The 25,676-nt window shown below is 42.3% G+C and overlaps 1 protein-coding gene across 8 annotated transcripts in view; it reads left to right on the top strand.

The window, feature by feature from the left end:
* The window catches only part of LOC106588628 (receptor-type tyrosine-protein phosphatase U), a 283,302-nt gene extending 258,368 nt beyond the window's left edge, over positions 1-24,934 (top strand). For 4 of the 8 annotated variants that reach the window (XM_045709315.2, XM_045709317.2, XM_045709320.2 and 1 more), the window contains 10 exons: positions 12,610-12,707; positions 13,011-13,127; positions 13,439-13,593; positions 13,992-14,127; positions 14,998-15,147; positions 16,421-16,756; positions 18,363-18,488; positions 20,311-20,468; positions 22,673-22,808; positions 23,039-24,934. In XM_045709315.2, the coding sequence (XP_045565271.2) occupies positions 12,610-12,707; positions 13,011-13,127; positions 13,439-13,593; positions 13,992-14,127; positions 14,998-15,147; positions 16,421-16,756; positions 18,363-18,488; positions 20,311-20,468; positions 22,673-22,808; positions 23,039-23,119 (1,493 nt within the window). In that variant the 3' untranslated portion in view covers positions 23,120-24,934. The remainder of the gene's footprint in view (positions 1-12,609; positions 12,708-13,010; positions 13,128-13,438; positions 13,594-13,991; positions 14,128-14,997; positions 15,148-16,420; positions 16,757-18,362; positions 18,489-20,310; positions 20,469-22,672; positions 22,809-23,038) is intronic. The other 4 variants (XM_045709322.2, XM_045709321.2, XM_045709319.2 and 1 more) reach the window with 1 other exon arrangement.
* The last annotated feature ends 742 nt before the right edge of the window (positions 24,935-25,676 follow it).

Raw genomic sequence — 25,676 nt, 5'->3', positions numbered from 1 at the left:
CTTGAGAAAGGCGATAATGTGTTTCAGCCTGGGGCTGGAATGACGACATTCTCTTTTTTCCCGGGCTATGAGAGCCTATGGACGACGTGGGAAGTGTCACGTTAGAGCAGAGATCCTTAGTAAATGATAGAGATGGCAAAGAAGTTCCAGAAATGGTCAGACAGGCCACTTCCTGTAAAGGAATCTCTCAGGTTTTGACCTGCCATTTGAGTTCTGTTATACTCACAGACACCATTCAAACAGTTTTAGAAAATTTAGGGTGTTTTCTATCCATATGTAATAAGTATATGCATATTCTAGTTACTGAGTAGGAGTGGTAACCAGATTAAATCGGGTATGTTTTTTATCCAGCCGTGTCAATGCTGCCCCCTAGCCCTAACAGGTTAAATACCTATTGTTCACCTAATACCTTTTTTGCACTATTGGTTAGAGTCTGTAAGTAAGCATTTCACTATAAGGTCTACTACACCTGTTGTATTCGGCACACGTGACAAATAAACTTTGATTTCATTTGAGACCCTCATGCCAAATTAAGTCAAAGGCTTTTTTGAAATCAGCAAAGCATGAGAAGACTTTGCCTTTGCTTTGGTTTGTTTGTTTGTCCAATTAGGGTGTGCAGAGTGAATATGTGGTCTGTCGTACAATAATTTGGTAAAAAGCCAATTTGACATTTTCTGAGTACATTGTTTTCACTGAGGACATGTACAAGTCTTTTGTTAATGATAATGCAAAGGATTTTCCCAAGGTTGCTGTTGATGCATATCCCACGGTATTTATTGGGGTCAAATTTGTTTCCACATTTGTGGATTGGGGTTCCAAATATTGGAGAAGATGCCAGAGCTAAGGATGATGTTAAAGAGTTTAAGTATAGCCAATTGGAATTTGTTGTCTGTATATTTTATCATTTCATTGAGGATACCATGAACACCACAGGCCATTTTGGGTTGGAGGGTTTTTATTTTGTCCTGTAGTTCATTCAAGGTAATTGGAGAATCCAGTGGGTTGTGGTAGTCTTTAATAGTTGATTCTAAGATTTGTATTTTCTCATGTATGTGTTTTTTGCTGTTAGTTCATTGTTATAGAGCCAGAAAGATTGGAGAAGTTGTTTACCCATACATCTCCATTTTGGAAAGATAACTCTTCGTGTTGTTGTTTGTTTAGTGTTTTCCAATTTCCCACAAGTGGTTAGAGTCTATGGATTCTTCAATTACATTGAGCTGATTTCTGATGTGCTGTTACTTATTTTTCAGTAGTGTATTTCTGTATTGTTTTAGTGATTCACCATAGTGAAGAGGTAGACTCAGGTTTTCTGGGTCTCTATGTTTTTGGATGGACAGGTTTCTCAATTTCTTTCTTAGGTTTTTGCATTCTTCATCAAACCATTTGTCACTGTTAATTTTCTTTGGTCTTATATTTGACATTTTTAGATTTGATAGGGAAGCTGAGAAGTCAAATATACTGTTAAGATTTTCTTCTGCCAAGTTTACACCTTCACTATTACAGTGGAACGTTTTCTCCAGGAAGTTGTCTAAAGGGGATTTAATTTGTTGTAGACTTATTGTTTTTTGGTAAGTTTCCACAATACATTCCTTCAATCTATAGCATTTCTTAATATTACTCATGATTGAGTATTACGCTGTTCAAGTAGACTGTGATTTTGCTGTAATCTGATTGGGGTGTTAGTGGGCTGACTGAACGATCTGAGAGACTCTGGGTTGAGGTCAGTGATAAAGTAGTCTACAGTACTACTACCAAGAGATGAGCTATAGGTCTACCTACCATAGGAGCACCCTCGAAGCCTACCATTGACTATGTACATATCCAGTGTGCGACAGAGCTGCAGGAGTTGTGACCCGTTTTTGTTGGTTATGTTGTCATAGTTGTGTCTAGGGGGGCGTATGGGGGAGGGAATGCTGTCACCTCCAGCCAGGTGTATGTCCCACTTTGTGCTGAGGGTGTCAGGTTCTTGTCCAGTTCTGGCATTTAGGTCGCCACAGAGTAGTACATGTCCCTGGGCCTGGAAATAATTGATTTCCCCCTCCAGGATGGAGAACCTGTCTTCATTAAAGTATGGGGATTCCAGTGGGGGATATAGGTAGCACACAGGGGGACATTTTTCTCTGTTAACATCATTTCCTTTGAATTCCTAATGAAATTTAAAATGTTCCTGTTTTGATTAATTTAATAGAGTGAGTTAGGTCTGCTCTATACCAAATTACCATACCCCCTGAATCCCTTCCCTGTTTAACACCTGGTAGTTTGGTGGATGGGACTACCAGCTCTCTGTAATGTAGAGGGCAACCAGTGGGTCCATCTCCTCTATATCATGTTTCTTATAGGATGACAATGTCCATATTTCTGATTTCTTGCTTTAAGTCCAGGTTCCTGCTCTTTAGGCCAAAGGAAAATGACCTCAGGCCTTGGATATTCTAGAATGAAATAGTGAAGGCTTTGTGTGTCCAATGTAGTTGGTCGTGTGGTTTGGCCTCAGGCCAGTAAGTGTGAGCAGAGCCTGCTGAGCATCTGGTATATGCCATTGGCTTGGTCTAGTATAAGAGTGGGAGTTGGAGGGCTATCAGGGCCGACAGAGGGGGTGCTCAGAGGGGGTGGGATCCCCTGGGCTTGGGGTTCTTCATTTTTCGGTCCCGCTGTGATGTCGAAGTGGTCAGGGTCTGGGGTGGACTGGTGTCAAGACTTTTTTCGGGAGCTGAGGTGGGCTGTTCTGCTGGCTTCTCTGCAGGGGTCTCCACCTCTCTAATGGGTTGTTCTCTGTCATACACCATCCCCCTCACCCTCTCCTCCAGCAGTCTGATCCTCTCCTCTAGTGCTCTGTTCTTCTCCTGCTTCACCTCTTTCTACTGTAGATGTTGTCTCACTACAATTCAGAGTGCAGATACAGTTGAAGTCAGAAGTTTACTTAGACTTAGGTTGGAGTCATTAAATCTCGTTTTTCAAACACTCCACAAATTTCTTGTTAACAAACTATAGTTTTGGCAAGTCAGTTAGGACATCTACTTTGTGCATGACACAAGTAATTTTTCCAACAATTGTTTACAGACAGATTATTTCACTTATTTTTCACTGTATCACAATTCCAGTGGGTCAGAAGTTTACATACACTAAGTTGACTGTGCCTTTAAACAGCTTGGAACATTCCAGAAAATGATGTCATGGCTTTAGGAGGTCCTGATAGGCTAATTGACATCATTTGAGTCAATTGGAGGTGTACCTGTGGATGTATTTCAAGGCCTACCTTAAAACTCAGTGACTCTTTGCTTGACATCATGGGAAAATTAAAATAAATCAGCCAAGACCTCAGAAAAAAATGGTAGACCTCCACAAGTCTGGTTCATCATTGGGAGCAATTTCCAAACACCTGAAGGTACCACGTTCATCTGTACAAACAATAATATGCAAGTATAAACACCATGAGACCATGCAGCCATCATACCGCTCAGGAAGGAGACACGTTCTGTCTCCTAGAGATGAACATTGGTGCGAAAAGTGCAAATCAATCCCAGAACAACAGCAAAGGACATTGTGAAGATGCTGGAGGAAACAGGTACAAAAGTATCACTATCCACAGTAAAAGGAGTCCTATATCGACATAACCTGAAAGGCCGATCAGTAAGGAAGAAGCCACTGCTCCAAAACCGCCATAAAAAAGCCAGACTACGGTTTGCAACTGCACATGGGGACAAAGATCTTACTTTTTGGAGAAATGTCCTCTGGTCTGATGAAACAAAAATAGAACTGTTTGGCCATAATGACCATCGTTATGTTTGGAGGAAAAAAGGGGAGGCTTGCAAGCCGAAGAACACCATCACAACCGTGAAGCATGGGGGTGGCAGCATCATGTTGTGGGGGTGCTTTGCTGCAGGAGGGACTGGTGCACTTCACAAAATAGATGGCATCATGAGACAGGAAAATTATGTGGATATATTGAAGCAACATCTCAAGACATCAGTCAGGAAGTTAAAACTTTGTCGCAAATGGGTCCTCCAAATGGACAATGACCCCAAGAATACTTCCAAAGTTGTGGCAAAATGGCTTAACCTCTTGGGGCTAGGTGGGACGCTAGCGTGCCACCCGTGGTGCACTCCATCAACAGCAGGTGCATTTCAAGAGCGGCAAATTTGAATCCAAATAAATGTCAAAATTCAAATTTTTCAAAAATACAACTATTTTACACCATTTAAAAGATAAACATCTCCTTAATCTAACCACGTTTTACGATTTCAAAAAGGTTTTACGGCGAAAGCATAAATTTAGAGTATGTTAGGACAGTACATTTACAAGAGTTGTGTGTAATGTTTTGTCAAGTCAAAGACAGGGTCACCAAAACCATAAAACCAGCTAAAATGATGCACTAACCTTTTACAATCTCCATCAGATGACACTCCTAGGACATTATGTTAGACAATGCATGCATTTTTAGTTCTATCAAGTTCATATTTATATCCAAAAACAGCGTTTTACTATGGCATTGATGTTGAGGAAATCGTTTCCCTCCAATAACCGGCAGTCAAGTCAGCGTCACAAATTAAATAATTAAAATTAGAAAACATTGGTAAAATATTATATTGTCATTTAAAGAATTATAGATTTACATCTCTTGAACGCAATCAACTTGCCAGATTTAAAAATAACCTTACTGGGAAATCACACTTTGCAATAATCTGAGCACTGCGCCCAGAAAAATACGCGTTGCGATACAGACTAGACGTCATGTTGGGGAGATCTAAAATCGAAAATACTATGTAAATAATCCATTACCTTTGATTCTCTTCATCAGATGTCACTTCCAGGTATCACAGGTCCATAACGAATGTAGTTTTGTTCAAAAAAGCTCATCATTTATGTCCAAAAATCTCCGTCTCGTTAGCACATGATGTAAGCCAGCCGGACTTCTCGTCATGAACGAGGGGAAAAAATATATTTCCGTTCGTTCAAACATGTCAAACGTTGTATAGCATAAATCATTAGGGCCTTTTTTAACCAGAACATGAATAATATTCAAGGTGGACGAATGCATAGTCTTTTATAACGTATTGGAACGAGGGTACCCAACATGAAGTAGCGCGCCAGGTGTCTAATGGGACATCACCGTTCCATGGCTCTTGTTCGGTCAGATCTCCCTCCAGAAGACTCAAAACACTTTGTAAAGGCTGGTGACATCTAGTGGAAGCAATAGGAAGTGCCAAAATATTCCTAAACCCCTGTGTTTTTCAATGGGATAGGTTTAAAGTCAATACAACACATCAGGTATCCACTTCCTGTCAGAAAATGTCTCAGGGTTTTGCCTGCCAAATGAGTTCTGTTATACTCACAGACACCATTCAAACAGTTTTGGAAACTTTAGAGTGTTTTCTATCCATATATAATAAGTATATGCATATTCTAGTTACTGGGTAGGATTAGTAACCAGATTAAATCGGGTACATTTTTTTTATCCAGACGTGCAAATGCTGCCCCCTAGACCCAACAGGTTAAAGACAACAAAGTCAAGGTATTGGAGTGGCCATCACAAAGCCCTGACCTCAATCCTATACACAATTTGTGGGCAGAACTGAAAAAGCGTGTGCGAGCAAGGAGGCCTACAAACCTGACTCAGTTACACCAGCTCTGTCAGGAGGAATGGGCCAAAATTCACCCAGCTTATTTTGGAAGCTTGTGGAAGGCTACCTGAAACGTTTGACCCAAGTTAAACAATTTAAAGGCAATGCTACCAAATACTAATTGAGTGTATGTAAACATCTGACCTACTGGGAATGTGATGAAAGAAATAAAAGCTGAAATGAATCATTCTCTCTACTATTATTCTGACATTTCACATTCTTAAAATAAAATGGTGAACCTAACAGACCTAAGACAGGGAGTTTTTACTTGGATTAAATGTCAGGATAAACTTCCGACTCTCTCCCCCTCCAGCTCTCCAGGTCTCGTTAAGGGGGTGTTATTGTGCTGGACTGTTGTCTGGGTCTGTGCTGACTGGAATGTAATCACCTGCTGTTCCAGCTCCACTTGCCTTACCTCCAGCTGGGTTAATTTATCCCTCATTTCAATGAGGGTGTGGTATTCTGTGCTGGGAGGCTGACTTTCCGCTTGGGGTTGCTCATCTGTGGGGTTATGTAATGAAGAGATCCGGTCTGATCTGCTCTCGGTGGGGGTATCTTTCTCATGGGAGAGCTTCTCCTGCTGAGCTATTTCTTTGATTACGTGAAAGTCCAGCTGAAACTGTTTGCGGTTGCCCTGTACCAATACTGTTCCAGACTTACAAAGATTTATATTAGATGACTCAGAGTCCTCGTTGTCTAGTATCCTGAGGGGTAGTGTGTTAATATAGCACTGTGCCATGCCAGGAGATGGTCTGTGTAGAAGATAAGGTTGCTTATGTTCCCATTTTTATAATAGTCATCAAAAAGTGTCTCTTGATTTTCTTTAAGGGGCTTCATTTTGTACTCTTTTCGTGTGTTATTAATCTTTACATTCACAGGGTACTGTATTTGTATTACCTCTGAACAGCAGGAGGGTGCTTCTAAGGCCTCTCCATTTGGTTGGGGCTCTCCTGCCATTATTGGGCTCAAGGGCTTTGACACCTTTCGCTTCACACGCCAGTGCTAATTGAAGTTGTATATCTTTTTCCTAGCAAGCTTGGTAGCCTTAGCATTCTGTCCTTATAAAGTAAAATATTTCATTGTAATGTATTTTTCTTCTTGGCGTTTGAAAGTAAAAAATAGCTTCAGACTAAGCATTACTCACTCAGTTCCAGGTTGGATGGTGTTTTCAGGTTTCTGTTTGTTTGACAGAGCATTTGCTGTATAGCTTGGGAATAATAATCCTTCGGTGAATGAAGCATTCCAGGGAATTCCAGGTAATTCCGTCCTAAATCAGGTTGTAGGTTTGGTGTTTTGATTTGGAGTGAAGGTTATGTTGTTTGGGGTAGCATCCTGTATATGTCCCTGCCAAAAAATCCAAGTTTGTCTAACTCTTAACTTCTATGGGCTAGGTGGGACGCTAGCGGGACATGGGCTAGGTGGGACGCACCTGCGGGACACAGCCAGTGAAATATCAGGGCGGCAAATTCAAAAACAACAAAATGTCATAATTCAACTTTCTCAAACATACAACTATTTTACACCATTTTAAAAATACACTTCTCCTTGATGTAACCACATTGTCCGATTTCAAAAAGGCTTTACAGCGAAAGCAAAACATTAGATTATGTTAGGAGAGTACATAGACAAAAATAATCACACAGCCATTTTCCAAGCAAGGACATGTGTCAGTAAAACCCAAAACACAGCTAAATGAAGCACTAACCTTTGACGATCTTCATCAGATGACACTCCTAGGACATTATGTTACAAAATACATGTATGTTTTGTTCGATAAAGTTCATATTTATATCCGAAAACAGCATTTTACATTGGCGCGTGATGTTCAGAAAATGTATTCCCACCAAAACAACTGGTGAATGTGCACATCAATTTACAAAAATACTCATCATAAACGTTGACAAAATATATAACAATTATTTAAAGAATTATAGATGGACTACCCCTGGATGCAACCGCTGTGTCAGATTTTAAAATAGCTTTACAGAGAAAGCATCTTTTTCAATATTCTGAGTACATAGCTCAGCCATCACGGTGAGCTATTCAGACACCCGCCAAGTTCGGGGCAACCTATACTCAGAATTAATATTAGAAATATTCTCTTACCTTTGCTGATCTTCATCAGAATGCACTCCCAGGACTGCTACTTCCACAAGAAATGTTGTTTTTGTTCCAAATAATCCATATTTATGTACAAATACCTCCGTTTTGTTCGTGCGTACAGATCACTTATCCAAAGGCATACCGTACTTAGAAGCATGACAAACGCTGTTTAAAATCAATCTTTATGGTATTTCTAACGTAGAATTGCGATAATATTCCAACCGGACAATAGCATATTCATTCAAGAAGAAAAAGAAGGAACGGTGTGTTCGCGTGACCGCGCATATCCAATCCCTTTGTTGCCAGGCAGACCACTCAGTATCTGAGCTCCTATTATCTGCCCAGTGACAGGAAAATGCTCAAACCACTTTCTGAAGGCTGTTGACAGCCAATGGAAGCCTTAGGAAGTGCAACATCCCCCACAGACACTGTAGCTTCGATAGAGAATCAAAAGAACTACAATTCTCAGACTTTCCACTTCCTGCTTGAATATTTCTCAGGTTTTTGCCTGCCATATGAGTTCTGTTATACTCACAGACACCATTCAAACAGTTTTAGAAACGTCCTAGTGTTTTCTATCCAAATCTACTAATAATATACATATTCTAGTTTCTGGACCAGAGTAGTAACCTGTTTAAATTGGGTACGTTTTTCATCCGGCCGTGAAAATACTTCCCCCTAGCCCAGACAGGTTAATCTATCTATTTTTTAAAAAAACATGCAGAAAAATGTGTGAGCTCATATTCTGTCTCTCTTTTATATATTTATATATATATATATACATACATACATACATACATACATACATACATACATACATACATACATACATACAGTGCATTCGGAAAGTATTCAGACCCCTTGACTTTTTCCACATTTTGTTAAGTTGCTGCCTTATTCTAAAATGTATTAAAACATTTTTTTTTACATCAATCTACACACAATACCCCATTTATTTTTAATACATTTGCAAACATTTCTAAAAACTGTTTTCGCTTTGTCATTATGGGGTACTGTGTGTAGATTGCTGAGGATTTTCTATTTAATCCATTTTAGAATAAGGCTGTAACGTAACAAAATGTGGAAAAAGTGAAAGGGTCTGAGTACTTTCCAAAGGCAATTTAAAAAATATATATTCTATATATCAGGGATGCCCAACCCTTGTCCTGGAGAGCTAGACTCCTTCAGGCTTCAGCTAGGCTCCTTCAGGAAACCCTAATCTCTCTCTCTCTCACACACTCACACACTCACCGGCTGGTGCTACATCATGCCCTGTGTCTGGGTAGATTTTTCTACAACCTGAACCCCACTTTTCTCTACAGTTAGTCACATGTAGCTGTATATAGGCCTACTGATTCTGTTACAGCACAGTAGCTGTATCTCTCTGTGAATTCTCTGTTTCTCCTCCCCCCAGTCTATGGATAGTTCTCCTTCTCCCTGAAGTCTGGACCTAGAACATGGATTCCCCAAACACCCCGTCATGCACACACACACACACACACACACACACACACACACACACACACACACACACACACACACACACACACACACACACACACACACACACACACACACACACACACACACACACACGTATATACTTTAATTGATTCTTTCTTAGCTCTGATCTTAGTTTAGTATGTGTATTTCCCTCTATCTTTTTGGTCCCAATTCCCACAAGGACATTTTCAGATGACTTGCTCCTCTAAAACCTAACTTTCTCTTACCCTCTCTCTCTCCTCTTTCTATCGCTCTCATGCTCTCTCTCCCTCTTTCCCTCTATCTCTCTCTGTCTCTCTCTCTCTCTCTCACACACACACACACACACACACACACACACACACACACACACACACACACACACACACACACAGACACACACACACACACACACACACACACACACACACACACACACACACACACACACACACACACACACACACACACACACACACACACACACACACACACACACACACACAAACACAAACACTATGCTTATGCATACATATTACATAGCCACTGGCCAATGTAGCTCTGTAACTGAGGCAGACTGAAAACATTTTAGAATTCATGGTAAAAAAGCCAGCGGGCCAGATGAGATTGAAGGTTGAACTAACACCATGTGTATACATGTATATATGTATACTTGTGTGTAGGCACTAGGCAGGTGCCTGGAGCGAAACTGGTGTCCAAGGATGAGATGTTGGAGGCAGTGAAGGAGGGTTTCTCTGAAGCCCTGTGTCCACACAGCAACATTACGCTGAGCATATAGATTTGCCCTGGGAGGATCCACCCTTATCTGTCACTCCTATGACAGCCTTGGCCCTCTGGCCCTTTGGGCCTTCTGCCCCTCTGGCCCTCCGTGAGGAGTGCTGCTGAAAATGGAACAAAATGTTGTCATATTAATAATACAGTAGACGCCACGTGGGTGATCGGTGCTAGGCATCTCAAGTAGGATCGATCCAATGTTAAGGTAGGAACACTGCACAGAAACACTGCACTCAACCACTGCTGGTAGCAGGGGGAACAAAACTCATCCCTGACAGTTAGTCTGTGCCCTTAGCACCCCTGTTCTCAAAGACAGCCAAGGTTTTCCTCTCCTCTCTTCTCCCTGTTGTACCCAACAGCCTTCACAACAGAGCCTTGTAGGATGCAGGGTCTGCCCTGGGGCTACATCAGCAGCTATCACACTGTTCTATCAGCTTCATGTTGTTAAGACAAACTGTGAAATAAACTGCAGAAACAACAACCCCCTTGGGTTTCTATGCTAACTACAGCAGCCTCTGGAAACATATTGAATGAATGCACTCTGGGTTCAGAGTAGGGCTGGGCGGTATACCGTATTTTACAATATACCGGTATTAATGCACGGACCGGGTTGGTTTTTTACTTTACCTTCTATAACTGTATTTGAATGTTTGGTTTGTTACATGTGATACGCCGTGTGTAACGTCCATTTTTATAGTTTACTCCGCTACTTGAGTCATCTCTCTCCGCTCTCTCTCTCTCTCTCTATGCCACTTTCCACACAGACCTAGCTCCGCCCCCGTCACTCAAAGAGCGCATTTGTTGTTCCTTGACCACGAGACACTGCTTCAGTCTGCATGGTCAATACTGCACATGCAACAATGTTGATGACAACGATGCTGTTTTCACTTTCCTTCTCAAATCAAATGTTATTGGTCACATACACATGGTTAGCAGATGTTATTGCGAGTGTAGCGAAATGCTTGTGCTTCTAGTTCCGACAGTGCAGCAATATCTAACATGTAATCTAACAATTCCACAGCAACTACATAATACACAAAAAAATCTAAGCGAGGTAATGGAGTAAGAATATCTACATATTACATCTACACAAGATGTAATAGATGGTATAAAATACTGTATATACATATGAGATGTGTAATAAGTCATTCTTAATAGAAATCCACTAGTGTTCTATAATTACACTATTAGTTTGTGTTTCTTACATCTGCAAATGGCTAGTTTGTCTTTTCTTCGCAAGTTAGGCCTAAATCGTCTTAGCCGCTAATGCTAATTGCTAGTTAACTGGCTAGCAAGGTAATAAATGTACTGAGTAAGAGCAAATGTAACTAGCTATACAGCCTAATAATACCAGTGATGGTGTAGACCTAAATCAGCATGTTGTTTGTGCAACAGTATCTTCTAAATCAAAGAGGAATATGTGAAGCATGAATATGTTCGCTACATGAAGTAGCTAAGACAAAACATTAAATGTAGCCAAAGATTATAGGGTCCCCTAAGAAACACTTATCAACACTTCCGGTTCCTTCAGTTTCACAATAACTGCTTCTTGGCATTTTCATTCGTTGTCATGTCAAACAACACTGCATTCAAGTGCCCACTAATATACTCTAACTATAGAATTAGAATAATCATTCTATTTCCATGATTCCAACAGTTCACCAAAGTGTTTTGATCTAAATCGCAAGTCAAATTACAAATGCGATTTTTAGTTAAAAGTAAGGCCTACATTATTTTCCCATATCATGCAACCCTATGTGGCAGAATGGAATTTATCTCATATGAGTGTAGGAAATGCAGAAAAAAATTGAACAGTATAAAACAATCAGAATGGAGAAAGACCCACTTACTACTCATAAAGCAAATTTTGAACTTGTATTATTCAAAAACCAAAAAAAGCCATGGTATTTGTTCACCCTCACATTATTCTACCAGAGGTATGACATAGAGGCGTGTGATATCATTAAGCTCACAGTATAATGAAATCAATGAAACTGCTATCACGTCCAGAGGGAATGAGATTTCTGAGATTTGTGTGAGTGAGTTCAGCCTCACCGGAAAAATTCAACATTGATGACGTTTGTTGTTTGCACAGCAGCTGTGGATTTGTGGGTGTATTGAAATGACAGTCTTCCAGCAGATGCTAGGAGAGCAGAGAGGGGAACGAGAGGAGTGGAGAGCCATGGTTCATAAAATTATACTGTTACTCTTGTCTCTGGTATGGATTCTACAGGCCCAACCCTGATGGTTATTGCTACTATTTATACTGACTTATGATCCTATTTCTCCTCCCTCTATCCCTGCCTTTTATACTCCACCTCCCCCTCCCCTTCCTCCTCCTGTCTTTCCTCCTCCTCCACCTCCTCTCCCTTCTCTCCTTGTCCTGTCCTCGTCCTCCTCCACCTTCCTCCTCCTCCTCTACCTCCTCCCCCTTCTCTCCTTGTCCTGTCCTCGTCCTCCTCTACCTCCCCCCTCCACCTCCTCTTGTCTTCCCTCCTCCTCCCCTCCTCCTCTCATTGTCCTCTCCTCGTCCTCCTCATACTCTCCCTCCTTCTTTCCTCCTCCTCCACCTTTCCTCTCCTCGTCCTCGTCCTCCTCTTCTCCCCCTCAGGTCCCAAGCAGGAGATGATCTATGACTTCTGGAGGATGGTGTGGCAGGAGAATTGCTTCAGTATCGTCATGATCACTAAACTGGTGGAGGTGGGCAGGGTAGGTTACTCTTCCTTTCGGTTCTTTTGAAAGCCCACTCTTTACATAGGCCTATAGAAGAATTGCCAGTGAAATAAAATAGCTATGTGTTATAAGTCTACAACCCAGTGGGCAAAATTGGTTGAAATGACAACCAGATTACAACCATGAAGTCCACCTTTTCTCACTGGAAACAGGAAGGATAGAATAATGATTGTCATGGGTTACTATTGTATTGATTTTGCTCTTGAATGTTGGTTTAAAGTGTAACCGACTGTAGACCCTGATTAAGGTCCAAATGTTCTGTGTGTTGTGTGTGTTCAGATGAAGTGCTGTAAGTATTGGCCCGAGGACAGTGAACTCTATGGAGACATCAAGATCACACTGCTGAAGACGGAAACACTGGCTGAGTACACCGTCCGCACCTTTGCTATGGAGCGGGTGAGCGAATAGTCAAAGTCCTTCTGTCTAACAAATTATACATAATTTGAAAATGTATTGGTTCCTGGGATCACATCCAATTTGAGAGTGTTTTGTTTACTCCATTTGTTCAGCCAGGCAGTTTATTGAGAACACAGCCTTTATAGAGGCATTGATATCTAACAAACAATGAATCATTTTAATGTTAATTGGTCCTTGGAGTTATTCCTCATGTTTAGATAAAGATGTCTTATTAAATGTCCTACAGTGCCAACTTTGTGTCTGTTTGTTGATCATGATATTGATTAGACCCTCTGTATTCTCCCCTCCAGAGGGGCTACCCAGCCAAACATGAGGTGTGTCAGTTCCACTTCACCTCCTGGCCAGAGCATGGTGTTCCCTACCACGCCACAGGTCTGCTGGCCTTCCTACGCCGGGTCAAGGCCTCCACACCCCCCGATGCTGGGCCCGTGGTCGTCCACTGCAGGTAACGGACCATCTTACATCACATCCTGTCTGAGTGATGCAGTGTTGCTTAAAAAAGTCTTAGACTCTCTTTATTTTATAGTTATAGATTTGGGTGTTGCTTAGCCTATATAGATCTCTCGCTCCTGACCTTATGTCCTGACCCCTTCCCCTTGCTGACACCTGACCTCTCTCCTCTCTGTGTGTTAGTATGTGAGCTGGCAGGACAGGCTGTTCCATCGTGCTAGACGTCATGCTGGATATGACCTCCAACCCCTAACCCCTGACCTCTAACCCCTGACCTCTCTCCTCTACGTGTCAGTATGGGAGCAGGCAGAACAGGCTGCTACATCGTACTGGATGTCATGCTGGATATGACCTCTAACTTCTTACCCCTGACCTCTCTCCTCTATGTGTCAGTATGGGAGCAGGCAGAACAGGCTGCTACATCGTACTGGATGTCATGCTGGATATGGCAGAGTGTGAGGGTGTGGTGGACATCTACAACTGTGTCAAGACCCTCTGCTCCAGACGCATCAACATGATACAGACAGAGGTAAGAATATATTCTATATATCAGGGATGCCCAATCCTTCCCTAGAGAGCCACTCTCTGGCAGGTTTTCCCTCCAACCCTAATCTAACACATGTATTATCTGATTAGTTTCAGGTATGTTAGCACAAGGGTTGAAGCAAAAGCCTGCATAAACATAGCCCGAGAGGAGGAGGGCTGACCTCCCCCGATGTATATGGTATACTATATAATGGTATTATATCAACCAGGAATCCATCAGGAAATGAGATAGATTATGATGTAACCTGGGGAGAGATGTGATGATCAAATAAAATATGTTTCCTCATTAATGCTTTTAAATTTAGGTCACTGAGATTCTTTGTACTCCAAGATGTGAAAACAAATGTACAAATGAATTGCATTGAATTGACTGATATTTAGGTAGGCTATATAGCATAGGTTGGGCGTTTGGGCTTTTGGCTCTTTTTATGTATGTTCTAACACCCTCTCCTTTCCTATTTTTTTTTTTATTATTAGCGGTTAGTAAAACAACATTTGTTTGTGGGCATGGTGATGTGATGAATGTTGACATTTTAACAATTCATTGACATTAACAACAGTAATCAAATCCCAATGTTACACTTCCCACCCAAACCGCTAGCAATTATGGTCCTATTATCAAAACAAGATATTAGACGTTTCTTGTTAGTTTCTCAATCTCACTGTCTTATCTGTCGCTCTCTTTCTACCTCCATCCTTCCCTCGCTACCCCCCCCCCTCCCTCCCTCCCTTTTTCCTTCATTCCTCTCTCTCTCTCTCTCTCTCTCTCTCTCTCTCTCTCTCTCTCTCTCTCTCTCTCTCTCTCTCTCTCTCTCTCTCTCTCTCTCTCTCTCTCTCTCTCTCTCTCTCTCAGGAGCAGTATGTGTTCATCCACGATGCCATTCTGGAGGCCTGTCTGTGTGGAGAGACAGCTATACCTGTTCTTGAGTTTGCTCTGACGTATAAGGAGATGCTGAGGGTTGACTCACAGAGCAACACCTCTCAACTACGAGAGGAGTTCCAGGTAAGACTAGTAGGACATTTTGTAAACATTGTTTTAGCAACCGGAAACTACTAGATTTCAACCGGAATTTGACTTCTTTCCCATTACGTATTGATGTCCTCAATATGATTTGTAAAGAAAATGGTTGAGGATGATGTTTATTGTAACAGTGGACATTTTTATTGTATTAGCATTAATTGTGCAAACTTAGATCTACTAACGCTCACCAAGCCACTAGTCATGGCACAGTACAGTGCCATGTCCTTAGCTGAATGCATGGTCTATTGCAGCAGTCTGTAAATTAAAGTCACATTCTGTATGAGATGATCTCAGTTCATCTGACTAGATGGATCTTCCTTTTCTTCCATTTTATTGACACAAATCATTAGTGACCTTCACCATGCATAATTACAGCTACTTATCTCTTTCAGACCGAGCTATTAAATACATTCATGATGGTTATTATAATCGAATGAAATATCTTCACTGAAATCAGACATTTAGGATGAATCCCAAATAGCACCCTATTCCCTGTATAATGCACTACTTTTGACTAGAGTCCTCTTGGCCCTGGCCAAAAGAAGTGCACTAAATAGGGAATAGGGAGCCATTTTGGACACAGATTCTGATAATAATTTAAACACATATCTCCAAGATGTAATCCTGATGCAATGCAAGTTAGTCATAATTATAATGCACCATTCATACTGTCAAATTCAACAGGGAGTTATAATTCAACACAATACACAGTAAGTTAAATAATCAGTTTAATTTCCCTTCCAATTTTATTTCTCAAAGCCTCAATGTGCTTATACATAATGTATGTGGTTTGCGATTAAATGTGTTTTTATCCATTAAGCCCCTTCATGGTTTTTTGACTGATGCTAAATGCGTTTTAAAGTTTCAGCCGGATGATGATTAGACAGTGAAATATTTGCAGTTGTCAAATATTGACAGTTAGACAGTTTGAGCTGAGTACATTTTCAATGTCCTTGTCCTCTTTCTCTTTTCTCTCATCTCGCTCTCGTCTCGCTCTATCTCTCTCCCTCTGTCTCTCTCACACTCTGTTTCTCTCCCCGTGTCTGCCTCTGTTTCTCTCTCTCTCTGTCTTTGTCTCTCACTGTCTCTCTCTAACAAACACCCATGCACTCTTCTCAATTTGTCTCTTCCCTCTCTCCCAAATTTCTGTCACATTTCCACATCTCTTTTTCACCATCATCCTCTTCGACCCTGTCTGTACCACTCCATCTCACCCTCTCTCTCCTTCTTTATCTCTCTCCACCCCCTCCTCCAGACGTTGAACTCTGTGACCCCTCACCTGGACGTGGAGGAGTGCAGCGTATCCCTGTTGCCGAGGAACCGCGAGAAGAACCGTAGCATGGACGTCCTGCCCCCAGACCGCGCCCTGGCCTTCCTGGTCACCACTGAGGGCATTGCCGAGGGCAGCAACTACATCAACGCCGCTCTCACCGACAGCTTCCACCGGCCCGCCGCCTTCGTGGTCACACCTCACCCGTTACCGGGAACCACGGCAGACTTCTGGAGGCTGGTCTATGACTATGGATGTACCTCGGTGGTGATGCTCAACCAGATCAACCAGTCCAACTCTGCCTGGGTGAGAAGAGGGGAGGTGAGGGGGAGAGGATGGAGGAAGGAAGAGGGGAGTGAATTGATGATGTTGACTGACTGACTGACTGACTGACTGACTGACTGACTGACTGACTGACTGACTGAGCGAGCCCTGTGGCTATCAGGTACTGATCAAATATCTCATCATCATACTCGATTGGTCAAGGCTGTACTCTGACCAATCCCATGTAATAGCAAGCTGACTTATTGCCTTTGTGTAGATTAATTAATAGTTGATACATTTTTGGCCTGCTTGTCAGGGCATTACCATGTCCGTAAGCATTTCACTGTTAGTCTACACCTGTTGATTTCTTATTATTCTGTTCTCGCCTGTGTGTTTGCTCATGTGTGGCTTTGTCTGTGGCCTTCTTATCTTTCACCTGTAACTGTGTCCTGATGCTGGCCTGACTAATGTTTACACCATTGGTCACATCTAGAACTGGCTGTCTCTCTCTTGTCCACTCTCACTACTTCCCTCATTCCCTCACGCTCTTTCTCCTCCACCCTCTTCCTCTCCTTCCTTGACGCTTTCTCTCCTTTCACTCTCTTTCTTTCTCCTTACCCTTCTCTCCTTCTCTCTCTTGTCTCTTGTTCCCCCTCCGTGTATCGTCTCTGCCCTACTATCCTTCTTGCTCTCTTTTTCCTCCCCTCTCTTTTCCATCCCCCACTCCCTCCATTTCTCTCTCTGCCAGTATATTAACAGTGTACCCCAGTCATCTGTGCTACCTGCCTCTGTGTATAAATATTTATCTCTCCCTCTGCCCCCCTGTCACCTCGTTAATGCCTCTCTGTCAACGTGAGTGGACATTATAGCTACCTTGTTGCTCCCCTGGCTCCGGCCTCTCCCTACCTCCCCTTTCCCTCCCCTTCCTGTCACAGCTAACATTGTTAGCATGTTAACACTACACTCCCCTGTGTCTCCCTCCCTCCCTCTATCCCTCCTTCCCTTCTTGCTCCTCTCTCCATCCCCCTCGCTGTCACAGCTAACACTGTTATCAATTTAACACTACACTCCCCAGTGTCTCCGTCCCTCCGTTCCTCCCTTCAGCTAATTAGTCTTTGAAGCAGCTGCGACCTGCATTGACTGAAGACCTTGGCCCGGTCTGTGTGCAATGTGCACCAATCCCTGATTGACTCCATGTGTATTTCTCCCAGGCACTGCCGAGGTTACCCCCTGACCACACTGCATTCATTTATAATGGGCTGATGTTAATAATTTAGAGTGATGAATTATTCAAATGCTGTGAAATGCTGTAGAACTGTGTGGTGTGTGTTGTGCTATGTGATTGATTGTACTTGGAGATCTCAGTAATGACAGTGTTTTCTGCTCATTCAGTTAACACTGCTACTATGTGTTGGATAATTGGATAATTGTGGATCTGGCTAAATGTCTGTCCTGTCGATCCTCAGGCGTCTTGTTATTGACTTCTGCCATCCTGCTCTGTGACATAATGATTTGATTTCACTCCTCCGCCTCCATAGTCCGCTAATCACTTGTTATCTTCCTCTTCCCCCCCCCCCCCTCTCTCTCTCTCTCTCTCTCTCTCTCTCTCTCTCTCTCTCTCTCTCACTCTCTCTCTCTCTCTGTTTCTCTGCCCTCCTCTCAGCCGTGTCTAAAGTACTGGCCAGAGCCTGGGCTGCAGCAGTTTGGACCTATGACAGTGGAGCTCCTGTCCATGACGGCTGACGATGACGTCATCATTCGTCTGTTCCGGGTTCAGAACATCATGCGGGTAGGTCTTCGGTCGTGGTCAATGATAGACTGGCTGTCTAAGTCCATTTTTGTGCTCTGATAAGTTAAGGGACTACAGTTGAAAATTAAACGGCTGACTAAATCTGTCTCATGCATAGAAATGTTGATTAATGTTGCATTGTTCGTGTCAAATAATAAAGTAATAATAAAGTCACATTTTTTTTAGATTATTTCAGTCTGCTGGTTCCATCACTCAAGTCTGACTGTTTAGTCATATCTCTTTAATTTTTTCAAGTTCTTAAAACATATTTTCCCACTGTCTCTTAATGCTTATTTAGTAGAAAGCCTAATGGCCCCTTTTATATTCGTAGTCTGTCTACTGAATATGTGAGATGAGGCATGTATTAGTCACCATCCACTTTACAATTATTGTCAATGACCTAAAGTGTATTTTTGACAACGTAATGATGAAATGATCAAATTGTCAGCCTTTTCAATGTCAGTTAAATCATTGTAAATGGTGTGTTGTGGTCTGTGTGTATGCATGTGTGTGTGTGTGTGTGTCTATGTCTGTGTGTGTTGTATCCCATAGCTATGTGCCTCCCTCCTAGCCATTGACTGCATGTTGTCTTCGTGATTGTGACTAGCTTGGTCTCCCAGTGTTGATCAGACAGGCACTTCCCAACACCTCTCTCTGAGCTCATCCACCTTTCACCACCCAGGTGTTCCTCTATTAGCCTCCAGCAAAACAACTCCTCTTGTCAGCTAGTCTCTCTGCCTCTGTCTCCCTACCTCCCCCTCCTCACCCCACTGTCAGCTAGTCTCCCTGCCTTGCTCTCCCAACCTCTCCCTTCTAACCACCTGTCAGGTATAGCGTCCCTAGTCTCTCTCCTTGCCTCCCCCTAGCACCTCCCCTCCTCTGCCCGCTGCACCCTCCTGTCAGCCTTCTGTCACCCCGACAGAGCCCTGTCCCCCTCAATGTCACCCCCAGTCTCCCCATGGAGCCAGTTCTCAGAAGCGATCCCCACTGCCTCTTCACAGGATCACACTGATTCTACCAATCAGCAACAGGAACAGGGAGGGAGGATGATGTACACTTTCCCAGCAATGTATTCGATCTCACAGTAGAACATTTAATCTATGGGCAGCAGGTCGCCTTGCTGTTAGCGTGTTGGTGCAAGTAACCGAAAGGTTGCTAGTTCGAATGTGCCCTTGAGCAAGGCACTTAACCAGAATTTCTTCACGGTTGCTGTTGATAATGGCTGACCCTGGCTGTGAACTCACTCTCCGATAGTACCTCAGAGGGAGTTGGGATATGCAAAAAACACATTTCAAATTCACAAATGGTATTAATACACTTTGTACAAGTCAATGACTGTATATGTGAATGGACAATGCAATCAATCATGTGACACCATGTATTCCTATGTGAAGACTCAATAGCTCATTGAAGCATAACATTTGCAGTTTGAGCTACTCCAGGAAGTGATGTTGTAGGCTAGCTCAGTGCTGCCCTCTCTCATTGAATATCTCAAGTTGAAGGCCGACTGGGGTACTGCAGTTTTCCATTAGCCAATCAATTATCCTAACACCGTCTTCTGTATGTGATTTTAAGCCTTGGCCCCAAGGGGAATGGTGGCAGGTCTTTGCCATTTCTACCAGTTTCCTTCTGTGTTAGAGATGTCCATTCTAGGATGCCATACATGTCTGCAACACTCTCTCTCTCTCTCTCTCTTCTCTCTCTCTCTCTCTCTCTCTCTCTCTCTCTCTCCTCTCTCTCTCTCTCTCTCTCCTCTCTCTCTCTCTCTCTCTCTCTCTCTCTCTCTTTCTTTCTTTCGTTCTACCTCCCTCTCTCCCCCCAGCTCCAGGAAGGTCAGCTGGTGCTTCGTCATTTCCAGTTCCTGCGCTGGTCTCCATACCGTGACGTCCCAGACTCTAAGAAGGCTTTCCTAAGCCTGCTGGCCCAGGTCCACAACTGGCAGAGGGAGTGTGGAGAGGGACGTACCATCGTCCACTGTCTGTGAGTTACCACTGTCCACCATTTTGCTCATCAATCTTTATCATCCCTTAGGGAAGTTTAGTTTGCAGATAGGATACACAGAAATGATTCAAATGACCAGTGCATTGCGATTGATTTTAGCGATCGTGATCTCTGTAAAAACGTTAAGGAATTTGGCTTAAGTAGTTTACAGCTGCGCTCTGGTCGGATTGATTCTCGGGCCATAGGGACACTATACAAACAAACCCTGTTTCACATTGAAGTCGTCATTGGCACTTGTTGACTCCTGTTGTGAGCATACTGTACAGAAAGCATGTTGCATCCATCTTGTGGGACAATCGCGTACAAGCATTTTTTTGGAACAAAGTTGTACATTTTCAAAATGGAGTTTGCAAGACATAGAACTCTGTGGCTTTTTGCAAAACAGTAAGTACGTTTTCAAAATGTAGTTGCCTTCTCAAAACACAAGTACATTCAGAAAAACTAAAGTATGCCTTCAAAATTGCTAATAGATTCATCAAAAGAACACGACTGCTTGCAAAAAGATTAACGCAACCAAGCAGACAAAACAGAAAGTTACTCTGTCTTTTAAATCTCCCACTCAAATATTATTCCTAATAAAATGTGCCTAATAATATTAGACTGTTATCCATGTAAGAATCCCCCTCTTTCAGACAGATGACAGTTTACTTTGAGTGAGGATGTGCAACGTTTTGGGGTGTAACGCTAAAGTATTATAACGAGTAATGTAACACTTTTTTTTCTCAGGGAGTAATAAGTAAATTAATTTGTTATTGTTGAAAGAAGTAACAATTAATAGCGTATATATTACTTTTTTGGAGTAACGACCCCAACACAGCTAATTAGAAGTAACCCAACTTCATTCTCTGTATCTCTGCATGTCTGTAATATTGTAACAAATTATAACTCCAGTCCCCATTGCCTAGATATTTCCAAATATTGTACATGGTATGATGACACTGATGGGGTGATGTAGAACTTTGTGCAGTAGTATTTACTGATTGCCAGAAACAGTCAACACAATTGCACACATTTCTCTTCTGATGAAAACAATGGATTATATTCTGCGAACAGATTTTTTATTTTTTATCACTGATGACATGTGTATTTAAAGTTTTGTATTCACTGATGACATTTGCATTTAAAGCTTTGCAAAAGGTGGTCTAAGATATGCAAGTCATGTACTAAGGCAAGAAAATGATCAGAAGTCCTCTACATTTATTTGATCATTGCTGTTCTGCTACAGTCTAGATACTTTTCAACACAGATCCAAAAAATGCTTGTACGAGATTGAAAAAAATTATAATCAGAGGTCACACCTTGCTTCAGTAGATTGCGTTATTATGTTGGTTCCGGCCCCACTTACTAGTTTAACAACCATCAAAAGCACATGTTTTTGAACTATTACTTTCTACTTAAAGCACTTAGCCTGCCTGTGTGTAGTGTTAAATGAGGCAGGATAAAACGTCAACCCCCAAGTGTTCACTACTACACTCCTATTTACCAGAACAGTTTTCATAATTACTGTAAAAAGTGCTAGGCTCTAGTTCCCCAGCCTCTCCTACACTTCAGCTACACTACATATCTCTATCCAGCCTGGATTGGGCTCTGGGGTCCACATGCTAAGCCTGCGTCCCAAATGGCACCCTGCGCCATATATAGTGCACTATTTTGGACCAGAGCTCTATGGGGCCTGGTCAAAAGTAGTGCACTACCATAGGGAATAGGGCTCTATTTGAGACGTAGCCCTGTATAAGATGTACTTCCACGTTTATGGATTTAATGAGAACATTCCTCAGATGTCAGTCTGCAAGTCTTCAAAGTTCTCCACATTGCTGTTTTTCTGACAGCCACCTTGATCCGAGTCTGACTGAGCTGTGACATTTCACTTTATGGCTTTCCCCGTAACACCTTCAGCCTCCGTCTCTGCCCTGTATCCTAGAGATGTGACTCACATTGATGTCTGTGTCAGTTGCTGTCTCTCTGTATGTGTCTGTGTTTGTGTCTCTATATTTATCTCTCTATGGGCATGTGTCCGTGTCTGTGTCTGTACCTGTTTCTGCGCCGTATACCCCAGTTTTGCAATCTGATTTATTCTGACACATTTCACAACACAGGCTACTCTCTCAGTGGTCAGAAAGTCTATACATAATGATTCATAGGCACTGACCCACGTACTGTGTTTCTCCCTGTGTGTGTAACAGTAACGGTGGTGGTAGGAGTGGTACGTTCTGTGCTTGTACCATGCTACTAGAGATGATCCGTCATCACAGCCTGGTGGATGTCTTCTACGCTGTCAAGACGCTACGCAACTCCAAACCCAACATGGTGGAGACCATGGTAAGTAATAACCTTGATTTAACCATGGAAGACCCTTTTTAGAACCTCTTTTGGTAAGGCGATCTAATACGGTGGACAGGAGTTTATGTCTTAAGGCTCATTTCAGTCAAACTTGCAGTGGTTTACAATATTTACACACTCAAATACAGATCGCTGATCGATTGAATTCAAGCTTTAATCTATAGCAAAGTATCCATGTAGAGAAATGTTGACACCTGTGTTGTTTTCAGGAGCAGTACCGGTTCTGCTATGACCTGGCCTTGGACTATCTGGATGCCTTGGACTGCCTGAGTGAGATAGAAGTGAGATAGCACTGATCCCAGATCAGCTCAGGCCCAGGAGAAATGGAGTGGAGTCCTGGGCCTAGCCTGGATCTCAGCCTGGGTCCACATTACCTGGGCTTCCCAGTCTGGTCCTAGCCTGAGTCCACAGCCTGGGCCTGGACCTGGGCCTGAGTCCACACTGCTCTGCTTCTCTCTCTACACTTCTACATCTAGCACAGATTTGTCAGACCTTCTCAACCCTGGAAGGAGTGTAGGGATAGAGGCCTGGGACTCAGTCCGCTGTCTTAGCCTGAGTCCGGCCTGGTCCACACCACTCCATCCAGGGTCTTCCCTTGGGTCTACAACCTGGGTCTAGCCAAGTTCCTGCTCTGCTTCCCTCTCATCTCTTCCCCAAGGTCTGGGTGATTCAGTGTATCTGCTGCCATAATGGACCTGGACAAAAAACTATGAGAGCGAAAGAGAGGGAGACAGAGAGAGATGATGGGACATGCTTCTACCTTCTACCTGTCGTACAATGTACTCTTTTCCTATCCCCTGCATTCTTATCTCATCTGTAAGTTACTCTTCTGTTCTGTGCCACATACTATCTGCCAAACCCAAGGAAGAGGACAAGGAATTGGGCAGGATTGTCCTCTTCTCATTGGACGTTTTTCTGGTCACCTGACCGCTGGTGGTATACTCAAAGGTCTCTGCAACTTCTTGCCTTATTTTATTATGTCAATGACAACAACAATAACAACAACAACAACAACATCAAAAACACAAAAGCTGAAGTTTAACAACAAGACAATGATGTCACAACTGCAGCAGATAAAATATGTAAACTATTAGGTGATTTTGTGTGTATGTTTTGTAATACGTATAATGATCTTGTAAATGATGCAATGATCTACTGTTGGTGAACATCTGATGTTGTTACTGTACACTGGTGTTTTCTCTGGTGAGGCTGGAATGGCTATTTCTCCATCGGCAGAGAAGAAGTTTACAAAGAGAATGACACTGAAATGGTGTTGGGTGCATCGATCCTATGGTCCTACTGTACAGAAAGGACCTATCTGGCTTATTATTTATTGTATGTGTTAATAGATTGTTTTCCAGATGTTTCTAGATGTTTGTTGTCTTAACTCTGTGCCAATTCATTCTCTTTTGTCTATGAACAACATGGTCTCATTAGAATAATGTCAAAATAGTGACGTTTAACCATTGTAATTGTGTGCCACCCAATTACTTGTATGTCACTTCTGGTGACATATTACTCCATATTTGTAATGAGATATGTCTGCTATAAATTACATTCTAGGTATATGTCACCCAATTTGGCATAGTACTTATGTAATTTCTGGTGACATATTACTCCATATTTGTAATGAGATATGTCTGCTATAAATGAGGACCACTTGAGCACCTGCATGCCAGTCAGTCGTTAGTGTTTCCATTGCAGTTTGTGACCCAGTCTGCTTCAGGGGACCGTCCCCACTGCTACCAGAGACTGGGGTTGCAAAATTACAGTAGCTTTCCAAAATTCACAGATTTTTCCTGAAATGGAATAAGGAAGAAGGGAATCTTCCAACTGCGAAACCTATAACTTGGAATCTTACTACTGGGATTTCAGGAAACCTGGAACGTTCAGGGAAGTTACCTAATTTTGCAACACTCTGCGAGAACCCCAGAGAGAGTAATGTAACAAAAAAAATGACATGATTTGTCTCTAGCTGTGGGAACAAAGGTGATCAGTTTGCCAAAATGAGTTGCTTTTTACATTTGTATTTATTCATTCAATGTTTTATTTTATAATTGTGTATAAATGAAAATAAATAAAATATTATGATGTTGGTAATATCATATGATTCATGCACTTTCTAGGTTTTTTAAAAATGTTTAGACACTTGGAATGGCAGACTAAGCAATGCATTTAGTTTTTATGTGATTTTAGCCTCCTCCTTTCATGCACTTCAATTATCTTTGGCTATCACTTTCTTGCAGGAAGCATCTTATAACACACACACACTATTACAATGTGCTTGTTAAACAAGAACCCTAGTCTTTTCTGTTGACCTGTAGTTTAATTTACCCTTATCATTTAATGAAGTGTAGCATTAATGGTCTGGTGTTATCATGTAACCAGACTGACTGGCTGGTTCTGCTTACAGAGCCCTAATTGAAGAAGCCTGATGAATCTATTGATCCAGTCTACACACCATCCCACCCCAAATAGAGGGAGAGAGACAGGGCAGATAGAGCAACAGGTAGCCCACCTTACCTCACCAACTCATACATCATAGAGAGGTCCAACAAGAACATTGGTTGCATTTAATTACATTTTAATTTCACAAAGTCCTGATAAGTCTTGACGATGGAACATCTCACCCCTCTATCTTCAGTCTGTCCATCGACCTCTGCCTTGTCTGTCCATTGACCTATGCCTTAAACGGAACCCAAACCGGCTGCGTGCGTGCGCCATCGTGTATATATTTATTTTGTTCCCCCACACCAAACGCGATCATGACACGCAGGTTAAAATATCCAAACAAACTGAACTAATTAAATTAACTTGGGGACAGGTCGAAAAGCATTAAACATGTAT

This window comes from Salmo salar, chromosome 27 (genome assembly GCF_965601325.2).
Source record: "Salmo salar chromosome 27, fSalSal1, whole genome shotgun sequence".
In the NCBI taxonomy this organism is placed as follows: Eukaryota; Metazoa; Chordata; class Actinopteri; order Salmoniformes; family Salmonidae; genus Salmo; species Salmo salar.
The sequence above is the reverse complement of the archived record's forward strand: the minus strand, read 5'-3'. Positions and strand labels throughout refer to the sequence as shown.